The sequence below is a fragment of the Echinops telfairi genome, unplaced genomic scaffold (genome assembly GCF_000313985.2).
Source record: "Echinops telfairi isolate 266 unplaced genomic scaffold, ASM31398v2 ScPeMD7_60;HRSCAF=208, whole genome shotgun sequence".
In the NCBI taxonomy this organism is placed as follows: domain Eukaryota; kingdom Metazoa; phylum Chordata; class Mammalia; order Afrosoricida; family Tenrecidae; genus Echinops; species Echinops telfairi.
This window is the reverse complement of record NW_022103958.1, coordinates 7,552,458-7,573,784: the sequence shown is the minus strand read 5'-3', so window position 1 is coordinate 7,573,784 and position 21,327 is coordinate 7,552,458. Positions and strand designations below refer to the sequence as shown.

Sequence of the window (21,327 nt, the reverse complement as noted above, 5' to 3'; positions counted from 1 at the left end):
ATATAAAAATATATATATATAATTAGTCCGCACAGCTGTGTGGAGGCCTCAGTTCAACTCACTTTCATAGAACAGTTAATATACTGTAGGCCCTTCAACTCATGAGGACTGCTGGTCCAAGATCAAGGAGAGTCTTCCCTCAGGCAAGACAGGCAGAGTTGGCCCGCAGGCAGCCTGGTGGGCAGCAACGGTCAGTAGCTCCAGTGGGATCTTGAACTTAAGCAATGCACAATGACACAATCCACCAGCCTCAAACTCAAGCAGTGTATGCACCAAAAGTGTGCTGAAGCAGGTCTCGATCGAACCTCATAGTCTAGCTCCATGATCCACAGGTTGTTTGGACCGAGAGGTAGTGCAGCACATGGGTGAGGCAAAGAACTAGCTCAAGCAGCAGCACGCTGGTCTGATCACCAGGGGGGAAGAGAGACTGGATGCCGGCCATGGTAAGTATTTATCTCAGCTGCTCTCCATTCAAGCTGCAACCTGATTAAACTGCCCACATGTTCCTATGAAGACCTAGTTGGCACAATAAACCTAACTGTCACAGTTGCTAGCATGTATGGTCTGTACCTTCTTGGGGTACATATATAGGTCAATTGGCATAACATAGCCTACAAAGACAATGTTCTGCATCTTCCTCTGGTGAAGAGCAAATGGGTCTTAAAAACTTGCAATTGGCCCTCTAAGATGTAACTCTTGGTCTCTTTCCATCTGGAGCAAAGAAGGGGAAAGAAAATCAAAGATTCAAGGAAATAATTAATCCAAAGGAATAGTAGACCCCATGAACCACAGTGTTTAGTAGCCAGGGACCAGAAAAACAAGCTGGTGCCTGACTACCACTACCAATCATTCTGAAGAGGATCACAATAGAAGGTCCTGGACAGAGAGAGGGTGGAAAAGTGTAGGTTGTAAACTATATCCTTGAGTTTTATAATTGTGATGATTGTATTTTTATTTAGGAGAATGACTGTAGATGTTATGCACTAAAGCAGCATTCTCAATCTTTCTAGTCACAGGACTCCTTTACATTCTTAAAAATCTCTGAGGACCCTGAAACACTTTTGTTTATGTAGAATATAGTTTTCAAGGTGAGGGAGCAGCATGGGGGCCACATCTGACCCCCTCAGATAACATAAGAATGAAGAAGAATCCAACTGCATGCCAGCCCAGGCCACTCCTTGAAAGTGTCTTGGGGACCCTTACGGGTTGTGAACCACACTTTGAGAACCACCACATTGAAGGATTTGTGAGTAATGAGCCTCATGTTGGCAACCTAATTTAAAACGGCATAGGGAGGGGGGTGTAACTTCTAGCATTTTCGCTGGTTTAGAGGGTAGGGAGTAGACATCTGGAAGCTTAAACCCCCTGAGTAAAGGGCCTTGGACCAACAAGTGCCTGAGCTGGCCCTCATGTCCAGGCCTTCTACTTGCATCTTGTGCTCTTTCCAAGAAACTGTACTTCCATCTTAATAGCAATATCGCCACGGAATCATAATTTAAGTACAACAATGTTAGGAATGCTTTTTGCATTTGTTCCTCCCACCAAAAAATAGAATGCAGATGCTTCCATTGTTTTCCCTTTTGTTTTCAAAGTGTAGAAAATAAACATCCTAATTTAAAATTTTCTTCAGGGGTGGCTTGGTAGGGTCCACAATACCTGAACCACGTGTAGAGCACAGGGCTTGAAAAATAATGGAACCTATTCATATCTTCAGTAGACCAGATCGACATGGTATAAGGTTTTTATTTATCGCAGAAGGTAGTACTATTTAAATAGCCGTGGCTTACAAGTAAAAGAAAAAAATAGTTGATTTGCAATTGAATTTTGATGAGCTATGATTAATTTGGGGGTTGACTGAAAATGAGAGAGATTTAAATGATCCTGAATATTTTTCAGGGGCAGTGTCAGCCAGAAATGGACCATCGTTTGTGAAACATCTCTGATAATGATAATTAAATGGGCCTTTCAAAATGGAGCCTGGGAGCAAAATGACAGGGAGGGAGGCCGGAGTCCTGCTGGGGCAGCCGCCGTTTTCTCAGCACGATCTCACAACCTTGGATGTTACCAAGTTCATACCACTGTCACGCGAATTCATCAGCAGACAAGCCACCATGCATCTAGGCACAACTGGTCGGGTAGCTCCTGGGACATCTACAGTTGTAAAAGCTATTTCTGGAGTCTACACCGTCAGGTTAAAAAATGAACTGGAAAGAAATATCACCATCAAACTTGGGTATGCTAAGGGTAAGGTTTGTAAACTTGATGAACCAGGTTGTCCTTGGCCAGAATGTTTTAGGTCCTGTGGAAACTGTATGCCCGATGAGTTTCCTACAGACATTGCAGGGACAGAAGGGAACTTCAAATTATTCAGGCACGTTTCCTTCATGGATTGTCTGGGCCATGATATTCTGGTGGCTGCTCTGCTGAACAGGGCTGCAGTGACGGAGGCAGCTCATCTGTTGATCATTGGTAATAAATCTTGTCCACAGCCTAAGACGTTTGAGCACTTGGCTGCTATAGAAATGATGAAATGGAAACATATTTTGACTCTACAAAATAAAAAGGTCAGGCAAAAGAGCAATATGAACAAATCCTTGCATTTGTACAGGACACGGTAGCAGCAGGAGTGCTGATTATTCCAATTTCTGATCAGCCGAAGTTTAATTTTGAAGTTGTCTGTGAGAACACTGTAAAGAACTTTCCAGTACCTCCAAGAGGCTCTACTTCAGAACCGGGACTCATTATTATTAGGTCCTTTGATGTCAACAAACCTGGCTGTGAGGTTGAAGACCTTAAGGGGGTGTTGCCAGGCAGTACTATTCTAAAAGGAGTGTTAAAGATGGGCCAAGAGATCGAAGTCAGACATGGTATTGTTTCCAAAGATGAAGAAAGAAAACTCATGTGTGAGCCAATCTTTCCCAAATTGTGTCATTTTTTGCAGAACATAATGATTTTCATTCAGTATGCAGCCCTAACTGGCCCTAGTGGGGTTGGAACCAAAATTGACCCCACTTTGTGCCCAGCTGACAGAATAGTCTCACCTGGTACTAGGTGCCATAACTTTACCTGAGATCTTCACAGATGGAAATTTCCTATTTCCTACTCAGACGGCTTCTAGGTGTAAGTACTGAAGGAGCAGATAAGGTGCAAATGCTAAGAACGAAGTGCCATTGGGGAACAGAGGCTCCCTGGCCACTAGGGGGAGAATTAGTGCAGGAATGGGCGATTTGGGCAAACTTTTGAGTAATCCCATTTACCCAAAGTAGGAGAAAAAAATCTTAGCTAAAATGTTGCTGAACACTAGCATTGAATTGACTGGGGCCAGATAAGAAGAGGCGTGACCTTCGAGCCCAACAGTAGATGATGACTGGAGATGCCCAGTTAAATAACAATACATTTGGAAAGTCTCTTCCCAACCTATTTTCAAAGTAAGACTACAATTCCATTTCACAGCTCATTACCTAAGTAGTCGCCGTAAGGTTATTCTGAGTATTTGGTGATGAAAACTTAACCTCTAATACTAAAATACAGTCCATAATAAATGAACAATTAGTGTAATCCTGGATTTACTCTCATTCAGCAAAAAACCCCATTCCCAAGTAATGTCGAATTTTTACATTGGAAATCAAATTCTTTGCTACAGTCAGCCGCAGTTTGCTGTGGCTTACGTGCCAGCTGAACCTATTTGTTCTGTTCCCTTCAGCTTTGGGTAGTTCCAGGTGTAAAGGACCATCAGCAGTTTTTTAAAAATGACTCAAATCTTCTTTAAAGACTAGCTACTCTTTCCCCCATAGTTTAGGTTGCCTTTATCCTTGAAATTGAAGGTGAAAAGGAAATTCATGAATTCCAATTAAATTACCTTTATAGCCTGGGGGTTGGGGGGCAATGGAGCCTGATCAATTATTCCCTCTTAGGATCACAATCACTGTTTCTCCAGAACTTCATAAAGAAGTATTTCTCCTTGGGAAGATGAGATGTCTCACTCCAAGAGGCAGGGTAGGGTAGGCGAGACGAGATAGGGGGGTGGAGGGCAGGGGTGGGGGGCCGGGATAAAGCCTGAAAAAAACTCTGGGAGGAAAGGGAGAGAGAGAGAGATTAGTAGAGAGAATTATATCGTTGGGGACTTTTTCTTTTCCCTTAAAATTAGAGGAAGTACAAAAGACTCATCATGTATCATTTACATCTCTAAATATCTTAAAACTGTGATAATCTTACTCGGAAATGGAGTTGTTGTTTTCTAAAACGTGTAATATATTCTTTAAACTTGTAGACGGAATTGAGCAGAGTTAGACGTACAAGCTAAAACTGGTGCCCAGTGGATTTGGTACTATTGTCCTGAGACTCTCTCTCCTTTCCTGATAACTGTTTTTCAGGTCTGCAGTTAGGGACAGTGTCCTCCAGGACAGCTCCTGGAGGACATTACTCATGAGACTAGATGCTTCCTAAGGCTTCTTAACATTCTACAAGGTTTGAATTTCTGTGAAAATGCTCATCGAAGCCAGGTAGGTAGATAAAAGAAGTGAGTTGCCCCAATATTTCTTATATTTTAAAATGCCTAATTAAAGCAACAATGGCAACCACAAAAACCAGTGGCTCCCTCCTCCATGCCTTCTGTGTCAGAGTACAGCTGTGGTCCAAATGGCTTTCTCGTGCAGCTTCTTCAGACGTAGGTTGCCAGGCCTCCTTTCTAAAGCACTACTGAGTGAACTTGAGCCCCTACCCTCTCAGTTAGCAACCTTGTTTTCCTGTTGTCTACAGACATCTCTTACCAGAAATAATACTATTTCTGTAGACAATCGCCAAATTATTGAGAAGGGGATTTTAATAAGCTGTTTGCTCAAGTGTCCTTTTGCTATGTGTCAGGCATTGTGCTAGTCACAGAGAATATGAAGATGACAAAGAAATGATAGCGATTAATTAGGGAACAGAGATGCTGTCAGAAGCAGTGTGGCAGATGCTTACTCGGGATAGAGAGAAGGTCTCTAGGAGCACAGGTGAGAGAATTAGTTGAGAGTTAGGAGGAAATGGGAATCAAGTAGAATGTGCGTGACACAATTTGATGGGCGTGACACAATTTGATGCCAGGTCTCTCTATGAAACTTCTCAAGTCTCCTATCTCCAGCCATCTGGGATGGGGCATGGGCCATGAGGGAAGCCCTTTAGGACCTCTAAAATTATTTTTATTTCCAGCAAAATTTTACTTGTATGATAGTGCTCGATAATTTCTATACCCTATTGGATTGCCATTCTTTGGAATGGGCACAAGCAAGGATCTCTTCCAGTCTGTTGGCAAGGTAGTGATCTTTCAAATTTCTTGATATGGAAGATAAGTACTTACACTTGTTGAAACATCTCCATTATTATTCTGTCAATTTCTGGAGCTTTGTTTTTCAGTGCAGTTTAAACTTCTTCCTTCAATACCATTGGTTTTCCACCACATGCCACCTCCTGAAATAATTGAGTATTGACCAATTCTTTATGGCACGGTGACTCGGTGTATTCCTTCCATCTTTTAAAGCTTCCTACAGCATCCAGTATTTTGCCTGTAGAATCCTTCAGTACATCAACTTGAGACTTGAGATTTTCTTCAGTTCTCTCAGTTTGAGAAATGCTGAGCATATTCTCCTTTCCTTGGTTCTTTTTAACTCCAGGTCTTTGCATATCTCTTTATAATCCTTCATGTTCTCGAGCTGCTTGAAATTTTATGTTCAGCTTTTTTAGTTCATTGTATGTTTGGCGCTACGCCCTGGGCGCTGGAGAAGTAGTCTAGTCTGTTAATTGGGTCATAGCCAATGAGGTCTCTGTGTGGGCATGGTCTTCTCCTGAGAATTCTGGGAATTCTGGGGTTTCCTCCTTGGAGGCAGGAGATATCTCTCTCAGCTCACTTCTTTGGAGACTCTGTACCGACAAGGCTGACTCCCTACAAGACATCCCTAAGGAGAAGCCACATGGACATACCCTGATGCAGCCAGATCCCTGGACCTGGAGAAACCACCGTGGAGACCCCTGCCAGCGCTGAGATGCTTACAATGCCACTGGATCCACAAGACTTCCCACCCACTAGCCTGTGATCTTCCTGAGTTCGACATCATTGCATGTGTTTCATGAATCTGTAGAAGTCTTTATCAATTGGTGTACATATGGGTTAATATTGGACTTAGGGACTTGATCTGGACTGGGCTGGGTTGTTTCTCAATATTCAATTGCTCTTGTATATAAACCTTTTTCTTATACACATATGAGTGTGTCTATGAGTTTGTTTCTCTAGTCTACCTGGACTAACACAGCTGTCTTCTGTCAAACATATATTCCTGAGTAAAGGCTCATTCTCTATCCCATACCCATTCAGCCTGCATGTGTACTGTACATCTACTCATAGATCACTGTTATTGCAGGATTGTGTATACAGCAGTATTTGCCTATGTTGCCTTCAACGTGTACACTTTTCCAGTGCCCTCTTTCACCGTCATCTTGTTTTATGGACCTTCCGCTTACTGCACATTGCTTTCTCCTTCACCCACATTAACATGTCATGTCTGTCTTCTAATCAGTAATTTACTTTGCTTTCTCTCTCATCCCTAGTAATCAAAGAACATATTTTTTTTTATAGTTTAAAACCTTTTCTTGGCTTTGCACAGTAGTGTTTTCATACAGTATGTGCCTTTTTGTGATTGACTAATTTCACTGAGTCTAATGTCCTCTAGGTTCATCCGTAGCATAAGGTATTTTGCAGATTCTCCCATCATTCTTGAACATTGCTTAGTATTCCGTTTGGGGATGCCCCTTAGCTTATTTGTTCATTCTTCCTTGGATAAACATTTAAGGGGTCTCCATCTTTTTGCTACCATCAAGGGTGCTGCGATTGGATTGCTGTTAAGTGCCACCAAGTCAGTGCTGACTCATAGCAGTCTTGTGTACAACAACACTGCGCACTGCCTGGTCCTGTTTGCGCCCATTGTTGCAGCCACCACATCAGTCACCGTTGCTGAGGGCCTTCTTGTTCGCTGCCCCTCTGCTTTACCACGCGTGATATCCTGCTCCAGCGACTGGTCTCTCCTGATAGGTAAACCTGTCTAAAGTACGTGTGATGAAATGTTGCCATCCCGGCCTCTGCAGAACATTCTGGCTGTGCTTCTTCCAAGACAGATTTGTTCTTTGGGCAGTCCGTGGTCCTTTCAATATTATCCTCCAACACCGTAATTCACATACATTGATTCTCCTTTAATCTTCCTATTCAGTGGCCAACGTTCACCTGCATATGATGCAATGGAGAATACCATGGCATGAGTGAGGCACACCTTATTCCTTAAAGTGACCTCCTTGTTTTTCCACACTTTAAGGAGGTCTTCTAACACAGATTTGCCTGATGCAATGTATCCTTTGATCTCTTGACTGTTGTTTCCATGAGTATGGATTGTGGACCCAAGCAAGACAAAATCCTTGGCCACTTTGATCTTTTATCCATTGATCATGGACCTGTTGATTACAGTTGTGAGGATTACTTTTCCTTTTGTACACTGAGTTGCAATCCTTGCTGAAGGCTGTAGTCCTTGATCTTCATCAGTAAGTGCTTCAAGTTCTCACTTTTGACAAACATGGTTGTGTTATCTGTCTATAGCAGATTGTTAATAAACATTTCCTCCAATCCTTATTCCTCTTCATATAATCTGAATTCTTCTCATACCATCCAGCTTCAATGATCATTTGCTCAGCATACAGATTGAATAAGTATGATGAAAGGATACAACTTGGACACTCAATTTTTGTTTGTTTGTTTTTTTAATTCTGTTTTTTATTCTGTTTTCACAACTGCATCTTTAACCATGTGCAGGCTCCACATGAGCACAATTAAGTGTTCCATGATATAGTCAATATTCTTTGCCATGGCCATATGTCAAGACATGATCTTGGACAAATCAGTTCTGCATGAGGATTATCCCTGGAGGGTCTGACACCTTAAGGCTGCCCAGGAACTGGGGCAGCAAGAATTTCCTTTCAGGGGGAATTGAGTGATTCATCTCCTGTTCATTGCAACCGCCAAATTCAATTGTGTATATTTCTTTATCCTACATCACCTCTTGGGTATTGACTTTAATTTAATATAGCTCTTGCCTTGGGGAAAGATTTGATCTTTCATAACTTGACTAAGGGCACGTCATTCCCCTCCATGTGCTCAGAATAAGCACTTTCTCAAAAGCTTTTCCTGTGAAATTCTGGTTCTTCCCCGGAAGTTGGCTCTTCATGAGTGAGTTAGTTTATTGTGCCAACCTGGCCGATAAACACATATGGGATTGTTTGAAGGGCGGGGGGATAAATGGCTTGCTGAGCCTTGCCTTTTGAGTTCTTGGGTCTCTTGCTTTGTGATGGTCGCACCAGGGTGCAGCTGCCTTAGCCATTCCTGCTTCAGCTTGCAAGGCTGACTTCCTGCAAGACATCCCCAAGGAGAAGCCATATCGACCTACCCTGATGCAGCCCTGGGTGCTGGAGCAGCCGTGTGAAGACCTCTGCCAGTGCTGAGATGCTTACACATTCACTGACTCAGCTTTCCTTCTGCAGTTGGCATCATTGCCTCTGTTTTGTGAGATGGAGGAGGACTTTGTGGATTGGTGTTGGACATATGGGTTAATGGGTTGATGTTGGACTTGTGGGCTTGGGCAGCATTGAGTTGAGATGTTTTCTTTTTTTTATTTTTTTTTAAATTTTTTTTTTGAGATGTTTTCTTGATGCACACTTTCTTTACATAAAACTCTTATACATGAGTTGCTGTGGATTTGTTTCTCTAAAGTACTCAGACTAACAGAGTGAGTATGGCCTGAGTCCTTGGGGTGGGGTGTAGTAGTGTGAAAAATGATTTGTTTTTCTCAAATAGAGGTTGTGTTGTGTCGTGTGTTTCTGGTACCCACTTCTGTTCGAGACTTAATGCATCCTTGCGCTGATGTTTAGAGGATGCTTGTCCCTCCAATTTTGCTCCCGTTAACAAGGCCAGAGAAGAACGGATAGACTTGGGAAAGGGGGAAGATGCCTACATTTGCTTCCTCAGTTTCAAAGGAAGCCAGTTACCTCTTAGGCCTCATTCAGCTTCTTACTAGCATATCATCATTCCCATGGCCTGACCTAAGCCATGGAATTTTCAGTTGTCTCATATGCATATGAAAGGTGGACACTGAATAAGGAAGACTGAAGAAGCATCAATGCCTTTGGATTGTGGTGCTGGAGAAGACTGTTGAAAGCACCACAGACAATTTAAAAGGACAAACCAATCTGTGTTGGAAGTAGTAAAGTCAGAGTGTTCCTTAAAGGCCAGGATGGCAAGACTTTGTCTTACAAACTTTCGACATGTTGTCAGGAGACACCGGTCCACAGAGGAGGGCATCGTGCTTGGTAAAGTGGAGGGGCACAGCAAAAAAGAGGAAGGCCCTCCACTAGATGGCTGACACTGGGACTGCAGTGGGGGTGGGGTGGGGTGGCAGTTCACAGACTTCTCAAAGCCCCTCTGAGTGCTGGATCAAGAACATGCCATACCTTCTATGTCTGTGTGAGAAGAGTCTGCTGGGTTCTTCTAGGGAGGTGTTCCTCCCTCTAGCAAAGTGTGGTAGTTACATGATCTGTTGTCAATCATCTCGCGGCTTGGTGACTTCATTAGGAGGTGCTAAGGAGATGGCTCATTGGAGGCAGGGCACACATTCACTCCCTGGAGACATTGAAGCTAACAAGACAGATGAGACAGGCTGATGGCAGCCAGAGCCTCGGAGCTGGAGAAGCCATGTGGAGTCTCCTGCCAGCGCTGAGATGCTTACGACACCATTGGATCCACAAGACTTCCCACCTACTGGTCTGCGATCTTCCTGCATTCAGAATCATTGCATGTGTTTCGTGAGTCTGAAGAGGACTCTATAGATTGGTATCAGACATATGGGCTAATGTCAGATTTATGGACTTGATCTGGACTGGGCTGGGATGTTTTCTCAATATTCAATTGCTCTTGTATATAAAGCTCTTTCTTATACACATGAGTGTGTCTATGAATTTGTTTCTCTAATCTACCCAGATTAACACAAAAAGGAACATATAACAAGGACATCTTGTTTCTACCTCTGAATATTGCCATCTGCATGTGACGTTTAGGATGACAGTGGCCCACTTGAAACCAGGAGGGGAGCTGATCCAAGGCAATAAGAGAGGAGGATGGAAGAGCCTGAGTCCTTCAAAGCATTGTTGAGCGACTGATCAAAACAGACCCCGCTCCTTGTCTCCACAGAGCTTAATTACGACACGAGCAAATAGCAAACACAATGAGAAGGTAGCATTTGCTCAAAGACCCAACAGAAACCAGGGGTGCAGAAGAACATTCCAGGCAGAGGGAACAGTACGGGCAGAAACTCTAAATGTATTTGGAGAGCATTCAAAATTTATGAAGAACGAGGCCCCACTGTGCCCAGAGTTGGGAGTTCTGAGAAGCATTAGGCTAGGTCAAAGACTTTGGCTCCGACTCTGAGCCAGATAGAAATCTCGGAGAAGGGATGACATGAACTGACCAATGCTAAAAGAGAAAAACCCACAGTAGAGGCACGAAAGGGAAAACAAAAAAGTTCAAGAGCTAAAAAGCAGTACGAACTACACTAGAATATGATTCCGAGCGATCCACGTGTAAGTTCAGAAATGCTAATTATCTTTACCAACTTGGATTGGAGGCCATTTTGCTTACCCTAATGTGAGTGTGCCCATAGACTTAAAGGCTCAGACGCTCCACATGAGGTCGCTATGAATCAGATCGGACTGATGGCAGTTTGGAGTTTGTTTTTAATGTGAATACCAAGAGCTGACTTGTGGGATTCTTGATGGCGGGCATTTTGTTCAATTTTTCACTCATCTGGCTTCTCATTTCCCCCCAAACTCACCTGCCATACCCCCAGGGACCGTTAATCCAGTTACTGTCTCTATAGATATACATCCTGGATTTCATATACAGAAAAACATTTAAAAACAACCCTCCCCCTAAAAAAGAGTGGGGAGAAAACCAGGAATAACAAAAAGATAAAACCTCAATCGAAAAGAAAGCAGAAAATATTAAAACTAGAACAAATTTAAGTGGATCGTAAGGAAGATCAAAATAATAGGGTGCTAAATGTTAGCCCAACTGCATCAGCAGGGACCCAAGGTCTAAGACAGCCTTCATGCCAGCGAGGCTATTCACATCCAGGTTTTTGGTAAGTCAGAACAGGTACTTACCATTCTTACTTATCCTGAGTGATTTAAAAGCTGCACAGGCAGCCAGGGTAGGTGATGGTGTGGAAGAACTTGTTGTAAGGCTGGTTGGTTCCATTGTCTCAAAGAGAGGACCCGTTGAGTAAACATTCAAGGGCAAGGAGGAATTGCCCAGAAGCCTGCTCTTTGTAATTCTAGGATTGCACACAGATAACGTTCTTTCCAAAAGTGCTGTTGATTCTCTCTTTCTCTCTCTCTCACTTCCTTTTAAGCAGTGCATCTATACAAGACGCTACAATTTAAATACACTCCCCAGATCCTATAAGATATGAAAGGGCAAACTTGCTTCGGGAGTTCTGAGGTGGCATTTATTACTAGAGGAATTTTTCTAAATGTCAAAACGCCATGCTAGTGTGGAGAAACACTTTGCTTTTCTCAAAATAAATAAGTAAATTTATCCTATTTCTGAATAAAATTTTTCAGTTAATAAGAGTTCTATTTTTCCCCTTAGGGAATCTGAGGCTGTGATAAGGGCACTGTCCTTCGCTTCCTGATGGTGAACTCTGCAGGGCACTTAGTAACACGTGCTGAAGCAGCTACGATAAAAAGACCGTCCTGTCTGATTCGCTAATCTACAAGCTCACATACAGTTCATTTATTGCCACACTAAATATAGCCTTATGCCAGATAAGGTATTTTCTAGGTCAATTATTTTCCTCTCTGATTTCTTCGTGTATTCCTATCTTGGTTCAATACCTTTCATCAAAGGCTAACTTAGAGTCAAGTCTCTTGCGAACCAGCTCTCATTTTAGACGTAAATCCTTTTAGATCAAGAAGGGATGCCGTGCCTATGTGGATTCATGCTGCATAATATGTGATGAGCCCACATTGATTTGGACTCAAGGAAACTTTACATTTGGAAGGCAGATTTTAAAATAAATTCTTTTTGATTTCCAACAAGTTCCAACCAACAGGCATTCTCAGCCTGGTACACCTCTAGACTATGTTCAGTGAAGTGCGAGTGGGGAAGGAAGGGGACACCGGCCTTTATGGAGTGTCTCCCAGGTGCCTGCAGATCTCTCTTCCCATCCCTTGAGCATCGTTACCTTCATCTTCCTAAGAAGATGTGGAGGCTTAGAGAGGCTGTGTGACTTGCTCAAAGACATGTATCAAATAAGCGTGGAACTGAAATTGGACTTGTGCTAGTCCAATCTCAAAGTCTGTGATGCCTCTTCAAAGGGAATTGGTGAAAGGCGTTATGCATTACCTCGGATGAGTTTCGTTCCCATAGAGTCTCATGCTTAACTGTTGTCTCCACCTTTAGTCCTTCTGTATGGGGCTTACTTGTGTCACTTTGTTGCTTTATAACTGTGCTTTTTGTGTCAGCTTGTTAACTGCAGTGATTATGAACTCTTGACCAGGTTGGCTTCATTTTATGACGATGGACTTTTTGTTTCAGTGTATCATACTTTAAAATATCTTACAACACGAAGACTTCTTCCTAAAATTATGAAACATCAGTTTATATTTAAAATAATAAAGCCAAAAATTAAAAAAAATAAAGTAATAAAGCCAGCAGCATATAAGTAGCCTATAATATTGCGATAACATTATGATATGAATCATACTTATTATTTGTATCTAAAGGTATAAAATCTATTATTGTAAATGAGTTATGGAAGAAGTGGTTATAGGACATTCAGCCAGCTCTGTGACTCCATTGGGATTTCTATTGCCAAACTATTGTGTTGGCTCTATATCAGCTTTACAATCCTGGACTAAATTTCATATCAAAAGTATAAATCAAATACCCTAATTTTAATTGCCACTTACTAATTTGTGGGTTTCTTTCCCTTTTTTCCTCCTAGGAGAAAAATTCAAAGTGGAAACAAAAACTATTGCTGTTGACTTTGGATCACAAGATATTTATGAGAAAATTAAAGCCAGCTTGGAAGGTCTTCAGATTGGCGTTTTAGGTTTGTATCTTTGCCATTCTTTTTACATTTATTACTTGACTTTTACCATGACTTTACATTTCCTTTTTTGACATTAAATATTTACTTGATAAAATGACTAGGGAGGAAAAAACTGTCTTGTTAATATAATTGATCACTGAATAATATTAACATGTGTATGTTAGAATCATTGCATTTTTTTACTCATGTTTTATTGTATTTTAGGTGAAAACTTACACAGCAGTTTTTTTTTATAATTACATATTGGGGTTTTTTAATCATTTTATTAGGGGCTCATACAACTCTTATCACAATCCATACATACATCAGTTATATAAAGCACATTTGTACATTCATTGCCCTCATCATTCTCAAAACACCTGCTTGCCACCTAAGCCCTTGGCATCAGCTCCTCATTTTTCCCCTCCCTCCCCGCTTCCCCCTCCCTTATGACCCTCGATAATTTAAATCATTATTTTATCATATCATACACTGTCCGACATCTCCCTTCACCCACTTTTCTGTTGTCCATTCTCCAGGGAGGAGGTTATATGTAGATCCCTGTAATTGGTTGCCCCTTTCCACCCCACCCTCCCGGTATTGCCAAAACAACATTTTCGAACATACTTTTAGTCAAATCTCCCCACACCTTACCTCTTACTGTAAAGGAACGGTCTTTGATAGCGTGTCCAGATAAGGCAATTAAAACAAAAGAAGTTAATCAAGCACAGTCCTCCACAGTACTCTTGGACTGTGGGGTTAACTCTCACTCTGCCATGCCATCTTTTTCTCATCTCTTGCCTGGTCCAGGTCTTGTACTGTCATGCCCAACCGATCTCCCTTCCTTAGTCACCGAAGGCTTAACGATAAGCAAGAAGGTGCCTAATTTTAATGTAATGTAATGTTGTAGCAGTCAAGAAATCAAATTATGTATTGTATTGGGCAACTCTGCTGCACAGGACCTCACTAAAGTATTGAAGAGCCAGGTGTCACTTTGAGGACTAAGGTGCATCTAACCAAAGCCACAGTCTTTTCAGTCACCGCATATGGATGGGAAAGTTGAAGACTGAAGAAGAATTGAAGCATTTGAATCAGGGTGCTGCTGAAGAATTGTGAAACTACCATGGACTGCCAGAAGCACAAACAAATCTCTCTTGGAAGAAATACAGCCAGAATAGTCCTTAGAAGTGAGGCTGGCGAGACTTCATCTCCTGTACTTTGGGTATGTATCAGGAGAGACCAGTTCCCTGGAAAAGAACGTCATGCTTACGCTTGGTAAAATAATGGGTCAGTGAGAAAGAAGAAGACCATCGGAACTGATTTGCACAATGGCTACAACAGTGGGCTCACACAGAGCAACGAGTGGGGAAAGGACAGGGTAATGTGTTACTCCATTGTAAACAGGGTCACTGTGAGTTGGAACGTATTATTTGACACCTAATAATGACAACAATGTTCTAGTAGGAAGACCATCACTGGGTACAAAATAGTCAACTGTAGGGGAAGTATTTTGAGAAGCACAAGTAGACCAAGAGTATAAGAGGTAAGGGGGAATGAGTGCCAAAACACGGTGAAGTGACCTCGCCGGTGGGTAGGAAATAGGGGAAGGATTCAGAAATATTTAGTAAGTAGAAGAAGCAGGGCTGGTGTGAAAGATTGCAAGTGGGGTGAAGAAGGAAGAACTCATGGGAGACCTTCCAAGTTTCTGGCTTGTGCATCTGGTCAAGAGTGCCATGTCTTATAACACGGGGGAGCCGTGAGAAGCAGCCGTTTGGGAGGGGAAGCTCATCGAAGAAGTTTGCGTTCCTCTAGCATGTCTTAAGAGGAGCTGGGCTGCCAGTGGTGGCAAACATTGCTGTAGGTTTCAGGAGAGCTGGAGACGAGAGTTTAGGAAAGAGTCATCTATGAGTAATGCCACCAAGTAAGAAAACGAACAGCAGCTCGAGGCTTGAGCTCTTCCGAGTTCCCGTTCCTCTTGTAGCATGAAGGGAAACCAAAGCCAAACCCATCATCATCCAGTTGATCTGACTCACAGCAACCTGATGGCTATACGATCAATTTCCTAGATCATTAGGGGCCTTTTACTTGTCCTACTGCCCCCTTTTTGGGGGGTGGGAGGGAACTACTCGGTGCCCACTTTGGCAATTAAAACTGTGGGCCAGAATCCATGATAAAGTGTAGGTATCTGCTTTTACAACACCCCCTGGATCATTGTGGCATCCCTTGGGAGTGAGGGATACTGCCCATCTTCGGAAGCACTACATACATCTTTATTGGAGCAGACAGCCATATTTGTCTCCCAAGGAGCAGATGCGGGTTTGAACTGCCAACCTTGTGGTTAGCAGTCCAACACCTAAAGCATGGAAGAAGGATTTGGTTTTTGCTCTAGTTCAGCTGTAGAAACACAACACACGCCCCCCATGTCGGCAATTTTATCATGTTGTGTAGCCACATGTTTAAAAGGTAAAATGTATTTTACTATTTTATTTAACTCACTGTATTGAAAAAAGTATCCATTTATCATTTAATTAATGTTAAAATTATGGTGACTTTTTTTGTTTTTTTTCTCCGTACTAAGTCTTCAAAATCTAGTGTGTGTGTCACCCTCGCAGCCAGCCTCAGTTCTGACTGGCCACATTGGAAGGGCTCAGAGCCACCTGCGTGTGGCTGGCGGGTACTGCATTGGGCATCGCAGCTCTAATTCTTCAACATCTCTCACTCTCAGCCTGTGTTTAGAGCCCGTTAAAGCGGCGCTTCTCCACCAGTGAGAATTTGCAATGTCTGGCAACGCTCAGAGACATTTTTGCATGTCACTGCTTGAGGGAGGGGTGTTGGGGGCATTGCTACTGGTCTCTAGTAAGGGATCCTGCTACCCCCACCCCCACGGAGCACAGGACAGACACTCAATAAAGAACTGTTGGCCCCAAATGTTAGTAGTGAGGGCTGAGGTTGGACAACTCAGCTGTAAGCTTACACTACAAGGAAACAGTTCTATTTTCTAAAACACACCCAGACATACGGTACACCTCTGTTTTTTACTTCTAATTGGTTACAGATCACAATAAAAATACTTGTGGTGAACATGTACACCATCCTCCAAAGTTTACAACAGCACTTTCATGTACTTCTGTTAACTGGGCTACAAGCTTGCTTGTCTTCCTCTTCTATCACAACTGCCCCTTCATCCAAGTTGCATCATTCTTACTGGGAGTTAGTGAATACCTGGCACCACATTATATTGTCATTTTTTAAGGGAGCAATTAAAACACGTTGGTGATCTAAATTGTATCTTATTACTGGGTCATAGCTCAAGTCTAGTCTGATAGCGCTTTCTCTAGCATGGCTGGAGTGCTCTAGAACTTGTCAGGGGTCTGATAGTTATCTGTTCTTTCTTTTAGGATTGCCTAGGTGTGCAGCCACTTCATCTTCTTTCTTTCTACACTCCTCTCTCCCTCTCCTCCTAGGCTTAAGGCCAGGCTTACCTTCCAATATTCCCTAAGATAATATAGATTGACTTCTAGTGAGATTTAGCTATCCACATGAACTCATAGGAAGGGATTTTTCCTACTTCATGTTGGGCTGCTAACCCCAAGGTGATTTAACCCCCCACCTGCTCCATGGGAGAAAGACAAGGCTTTGCAATCTTGGAAACCCACAGGGGCAGCTCCACCCCCTTGATAGCATCGAGTTTGGTTTGATTTTTAGTGCTAATGGAACTAGTAATGACAAAGAGAAAAACAATGCATCAAGGTACCACCCTACCTGCTGGAATAGCTGAGCCCCTAAATATGATATGTGCTTAATAAAATGTTTTCAGAATTACAAAGGAAAACGGTCAGGTTCTTTGTCACAAAAGGAACATTATTAACTTTTCAATAAGATAAATGGTGGGGCGGGGCAGCCATGAATTGTGGGACTTTATATTGAAAGGTCAGCACAACTTGATGAAACTTCAAATGCTTGAAGTTGGTAAAGTTGGATTGTACTGTTATGTAAAGTAGATAAGCAGTACTGTCTCCTTTCAAGCAAATGCCAAGGAACACAGATTATAGAAAGCTGATAAAAACTTCCACTATTTAAAGAACATGACATCAGAACTCTTTGAATAAGCAAACAATTGATTAACAAAATGTGATCGCTAGAGTACTTACGTGACTCCTCAAGAAAGACTCTACTATGTGCGTCAAATTAGCTTGGAGGACTTTGCACAATTCATGGTGAAGAGCGGTGCTTCGCCAAGGCCAAAGAGTAGCCTTGGATTTGAAGCCTGCTGTCTTAGGCAGGGTTCTCTACCGAAGCAAAACCAGTGAAGCTTGTATGTATACATACAGATCCCCCCAGACCCACTGCCACTGGATTGATTTTGACTCACAGAGATTTTATAGGGCAGAGTATCATTGGGTTTCAAAACTGTAAATCACGATGGGATCAGAAAGCCCCATCTTTCTCACCAAGAACAGCTAGTGGGTTCAAACTGCTGACCTTTCGGTTAGTATCCCAACATGTAACCCACTGCAGCATCAGGACTCCTGTATGTTGCTGTTGTTAGGTGCTGCCGAGTTGCCTCCTATGCATAACAGCACGAAATACTGCACGATCTTGGGCCATCTGCACAAGCGTTCCCTTGCCAGAGCCCATTAACGCAACTACTGTGTCAGTCTGTCTTTTTCACTGCCCCTCCACTTTACCAAACATGATGATGTCCTTCTCCAGGGTCTAGCCTCTCCTGACAATATGTCCAAAGTATACAAGACAATGTTTTCCATCCTTGCCTCTTAGGGGCACTCTAGCCTACCTTTCCATCCAGATTGGTTTGTTCATTTAGCAGTCCATGGTACTTTCAATATTCTTCGCCAGCATCAATTCAAATGCATGGATTCATCAACGGTCTTCCTTATTAAATGTCCAACACTTATCTGTCAGTTTGTCGTACTGTGGTGGCTCATGTGTGGCTGTGATGCTGGAAGCTATGTCACTGGTATTTCAAACGCCAGCAGGTTGCCCAAAGTGCACAGGTTACAGCTGAGCTTCTAGACTGAAAACAGGCAACAAAGAAGGACCTGGCTCCCCACTTGGGAGGAAGGAGCCATTAAAACCTTATGCACGTGTATATATAGAAAGCTTAATATAATAAGTGGTTCAGATGGTTGTCGAAGTGGGCAAGTCCAAGTGCACTGGGATAGATACCAGACTGGAGCCTTCTCCTACCTTGAGTAGCTGCAAGGGCAGATGAATCCCAGATCAGCCGTTAGGATGCCAGGCTGCCAACAGCTCCCAGGCTCAAGACTGAAGAGGCACAGAGAACAGATGAGATGACAAGCCAAAGCCAGTATCGCAGCCCAGCAAAAAGCAGCAACCTTTTCTACAATGTCCATTTATGTTGGAATCAGGACATATCCCCAGGTGAACATTCTTCCAGTTGATTGGCTGCTTATAGCAGCTCTCCACAGGGAGGTGATTAATTAGGTGAGGTCTCATCATGGAGAAGGATTCCATCTTCACCGCTCAACTACTGGAAATGCTGGCCTAGCCAGGTTGACACAAAACCTTAACTGCTGCACACGCCAGAGTTAATACTCTTTCAGATTCCACTGCAGCCACTCCATCTCTAGGTACAAGTGAGATTTATGCTCAAGTGTGTCTTTAAATCGAATTTGCAGTATGTTAGAGCAGGTGTGTAGAGATCTTATTTGTTTTGTGCAAGAAAAGCATAATAATATGTAGAGGTAGTCAAAGTTAGTTGATTCCAAAGAATCATTGATAACCCAAGCTGGAATTGGCCATTTTTCCCTTATGCCTTTTGAACGTGAATTCCTGTCTTCTCTTGTGTTCTCTTCAACTGAATCCTAATATTTCTGGTTTTGTTATTCTTGCCCTTGCAACCACTCTGGTTTAATCTGGTTTAAATTAAACCACTAATTTAATCAGTTAAATCTTATTGATTGTGGGGAAATTTTGGAAAGCAATTGTGTTCCCCTTTTCTCCCTAAATGTTAGTATTTCACCAAATTTTTTGAAGTTGAAGAATAGAGTGTTGGGAATATTTACCCTAAAAGTTAGTTTGAGCAGAGATGAATAGTTAAAATTTACTGAACTATGACTGTTTATTAAAATTTCCAAGTGCCTTAGCAAAAGACCCCAGTTGTCTAAGTTGTATGAGTAAGTAAAAAAAATATTGCTAAAAAATCTTACAAACCTTAGGTAAACAAAAATATCAGAATGTGAAGCTCTTATTTCTTGGCATTCTCCATCTGGTTCTGTACGCTTCTGAAGACAGTTTCCATCTCTAACCCTTCCTTGAAGAAGTCTGCACTCATCCGTTTACACCAGGTCATGCAGCAGTTTTGGTAACCTCAAGGAACTCAAATCATTTTCCTTTTAAGTTCTCTTTGAGTTTGGTGACAGACGTATTATGGTGAGAACTTGTCTGCAGCCCTCCACTGATCACAGAAATGTGTTAACTTCTTAATGGCAAACTTTTATGAAATTCGGTTGGGATCCAGAAATGCTCTCCCAGAATATCAAGAGGAGGGGCAGTGGATGCAGGCCTGCTTCTTCAGAGGGTTAGGAGCTCTGCTAGTAATAAGTTACTCAAGTGTGTGTCCTCTGAAAGGACCAGTACGTTCTCATTTATATCTGAACAGGAATTATTACTCTGTTCTATTATCTGTCTACTTCTTTCTGGATCAGTTTCCCTGAAGACAGGGCTGTTTGAGTTAGTGGAAGCCCTGGCGGCGCCATTTTGACCTAGTGAAAGATTTAGGGTGGAAGCCATAATGGGTAGGCTGTTGAGCAGGGAGGGCTGCTCTATTAGTCCGGTTGACTGACTACAGAAACACATTCATAGACACTCATTGTGTATAAGAAAGAGCTTTATATAAAGAGTAATCGTATATTAAGAAAACATCCCAGCTCAGTCCAGATCAAGTCCATAAGTCTGATATTAGCCCATATGTCCAATACCAGTCTATAAGTTTCTCTTCAGACTCACAAAACACATGCAATGACACCGAATGTAGGAAGATCACAGGCCAGTGGGTGGAAAGTCTTGTGAATCCAGTGGGGGTGGAAGCATCTCAGCGCTGGCATGGGTCTCCACTTGGCTCCTCCAGCTCCAGGGCTCTGGCTCCATCAGTGCAGCTCCCTGAGGCTTGTCAGCAACAGAGGGAGAAGGAAGCAGCAAAAAAAGTTGGAGCAAATGAATGGGGAGGAAGAGAGAGTGGAGCACATCCTGGCCTACCAGGCCTGGAGGACGATATCCATGCTCCGAACAGCCAGTGCACAGAGTGGAACATATGACTGATCCCACTATGAGACACGATGTCCCTCGCTCTCCCATGGCCCCACGGGGGACAACACTGGAGGCTCAGTGTCAGGATTGGCCTGGACTGACCCCGCGACACCAAGGCAAAACACTAAAGGTGTGCGGCAGAGCAACGGGGGGACCATAGTAGGGAGCTCCCAAGGGAGTGCAAAGGATAGACTCCTGGGCCAGAGTGTGGCACCCCATCGGACTTGACTAGAGGACACACTTCGAGGTCAAAAATTAAACCTTGATCTATTTACAGGTTTTTATTTTTAAAATTTTTTCTTTTTCAATTAATTTATTCTTTTATGGGTCATTGGTTTTATTGTTGTTGTCATCATTGTGTTCTCTTTTGTCACTTTGTCTTGCTATGCCTTGTTTTTTGGTGCATTTTATTATCTCTACAGATCTATCTAGATAAGATAGGCTGGATGAACAGTCTGGAGGAGAAAACAATGGACTGATGGTTCCGGGGGGATATGGGAGAGGGGAGGTGGGGGTAAGGAGGTGGTGTTGACCAACTCAGGGACAGGAGAGAAACAAGTGATCCAAAATTAGTGGCAAGGAGGATGTGAGAGGCCTGATAGGGATTCAGCAAGGGCAATCTAATCGAGAAATTACTGAAACCCAAATAAAGACTGAGCATGATCATGGGACAAGAGGAAAGTAAAAGGAAATAGAGGCAAGAACTAGGAGACAAAAGGTATTTATAGAGGTGTAAATACAGACATTTACATATGTAAGTATATTTATACAGGAGGGTGTGGAAATAAATCTACGTGCATATATTTATAGGTTTAGTATTAAGGCAGCAGATGGACATTGGACCTCCACTCAAGTACTTACTCAATGCAAGAACACT

General features: G+C 42.6%; 1 protein-coding gene and 1 pseudogene across 1 annotated transcript in view; both read left to right on the top strand.

The window, feature by feature from the left end:
• HSD17B12 (hydroxysteroid 17-beta dehydrogenase 12) overlaps positions 1–21,327 on the top strand; it is a 181,971-nt gene that overhangs the window by 101,486 nt on the left and 59,158 nt on the right. Inside the window, exon 4 of the mRNA XM_004708312.2 lies at positions 13,074–13,181. Within this exon, the coding sequence (XP_004708369.1) occupies positions 13,074–13,181 (108 nt within the window). The remainder of the gene's footprint in view (positions 1–13,073; positions 13,182–21,327) is intronic.
• Positions 1,989–3,389, top strand: LOC105979112 (annotated as a pseudogene).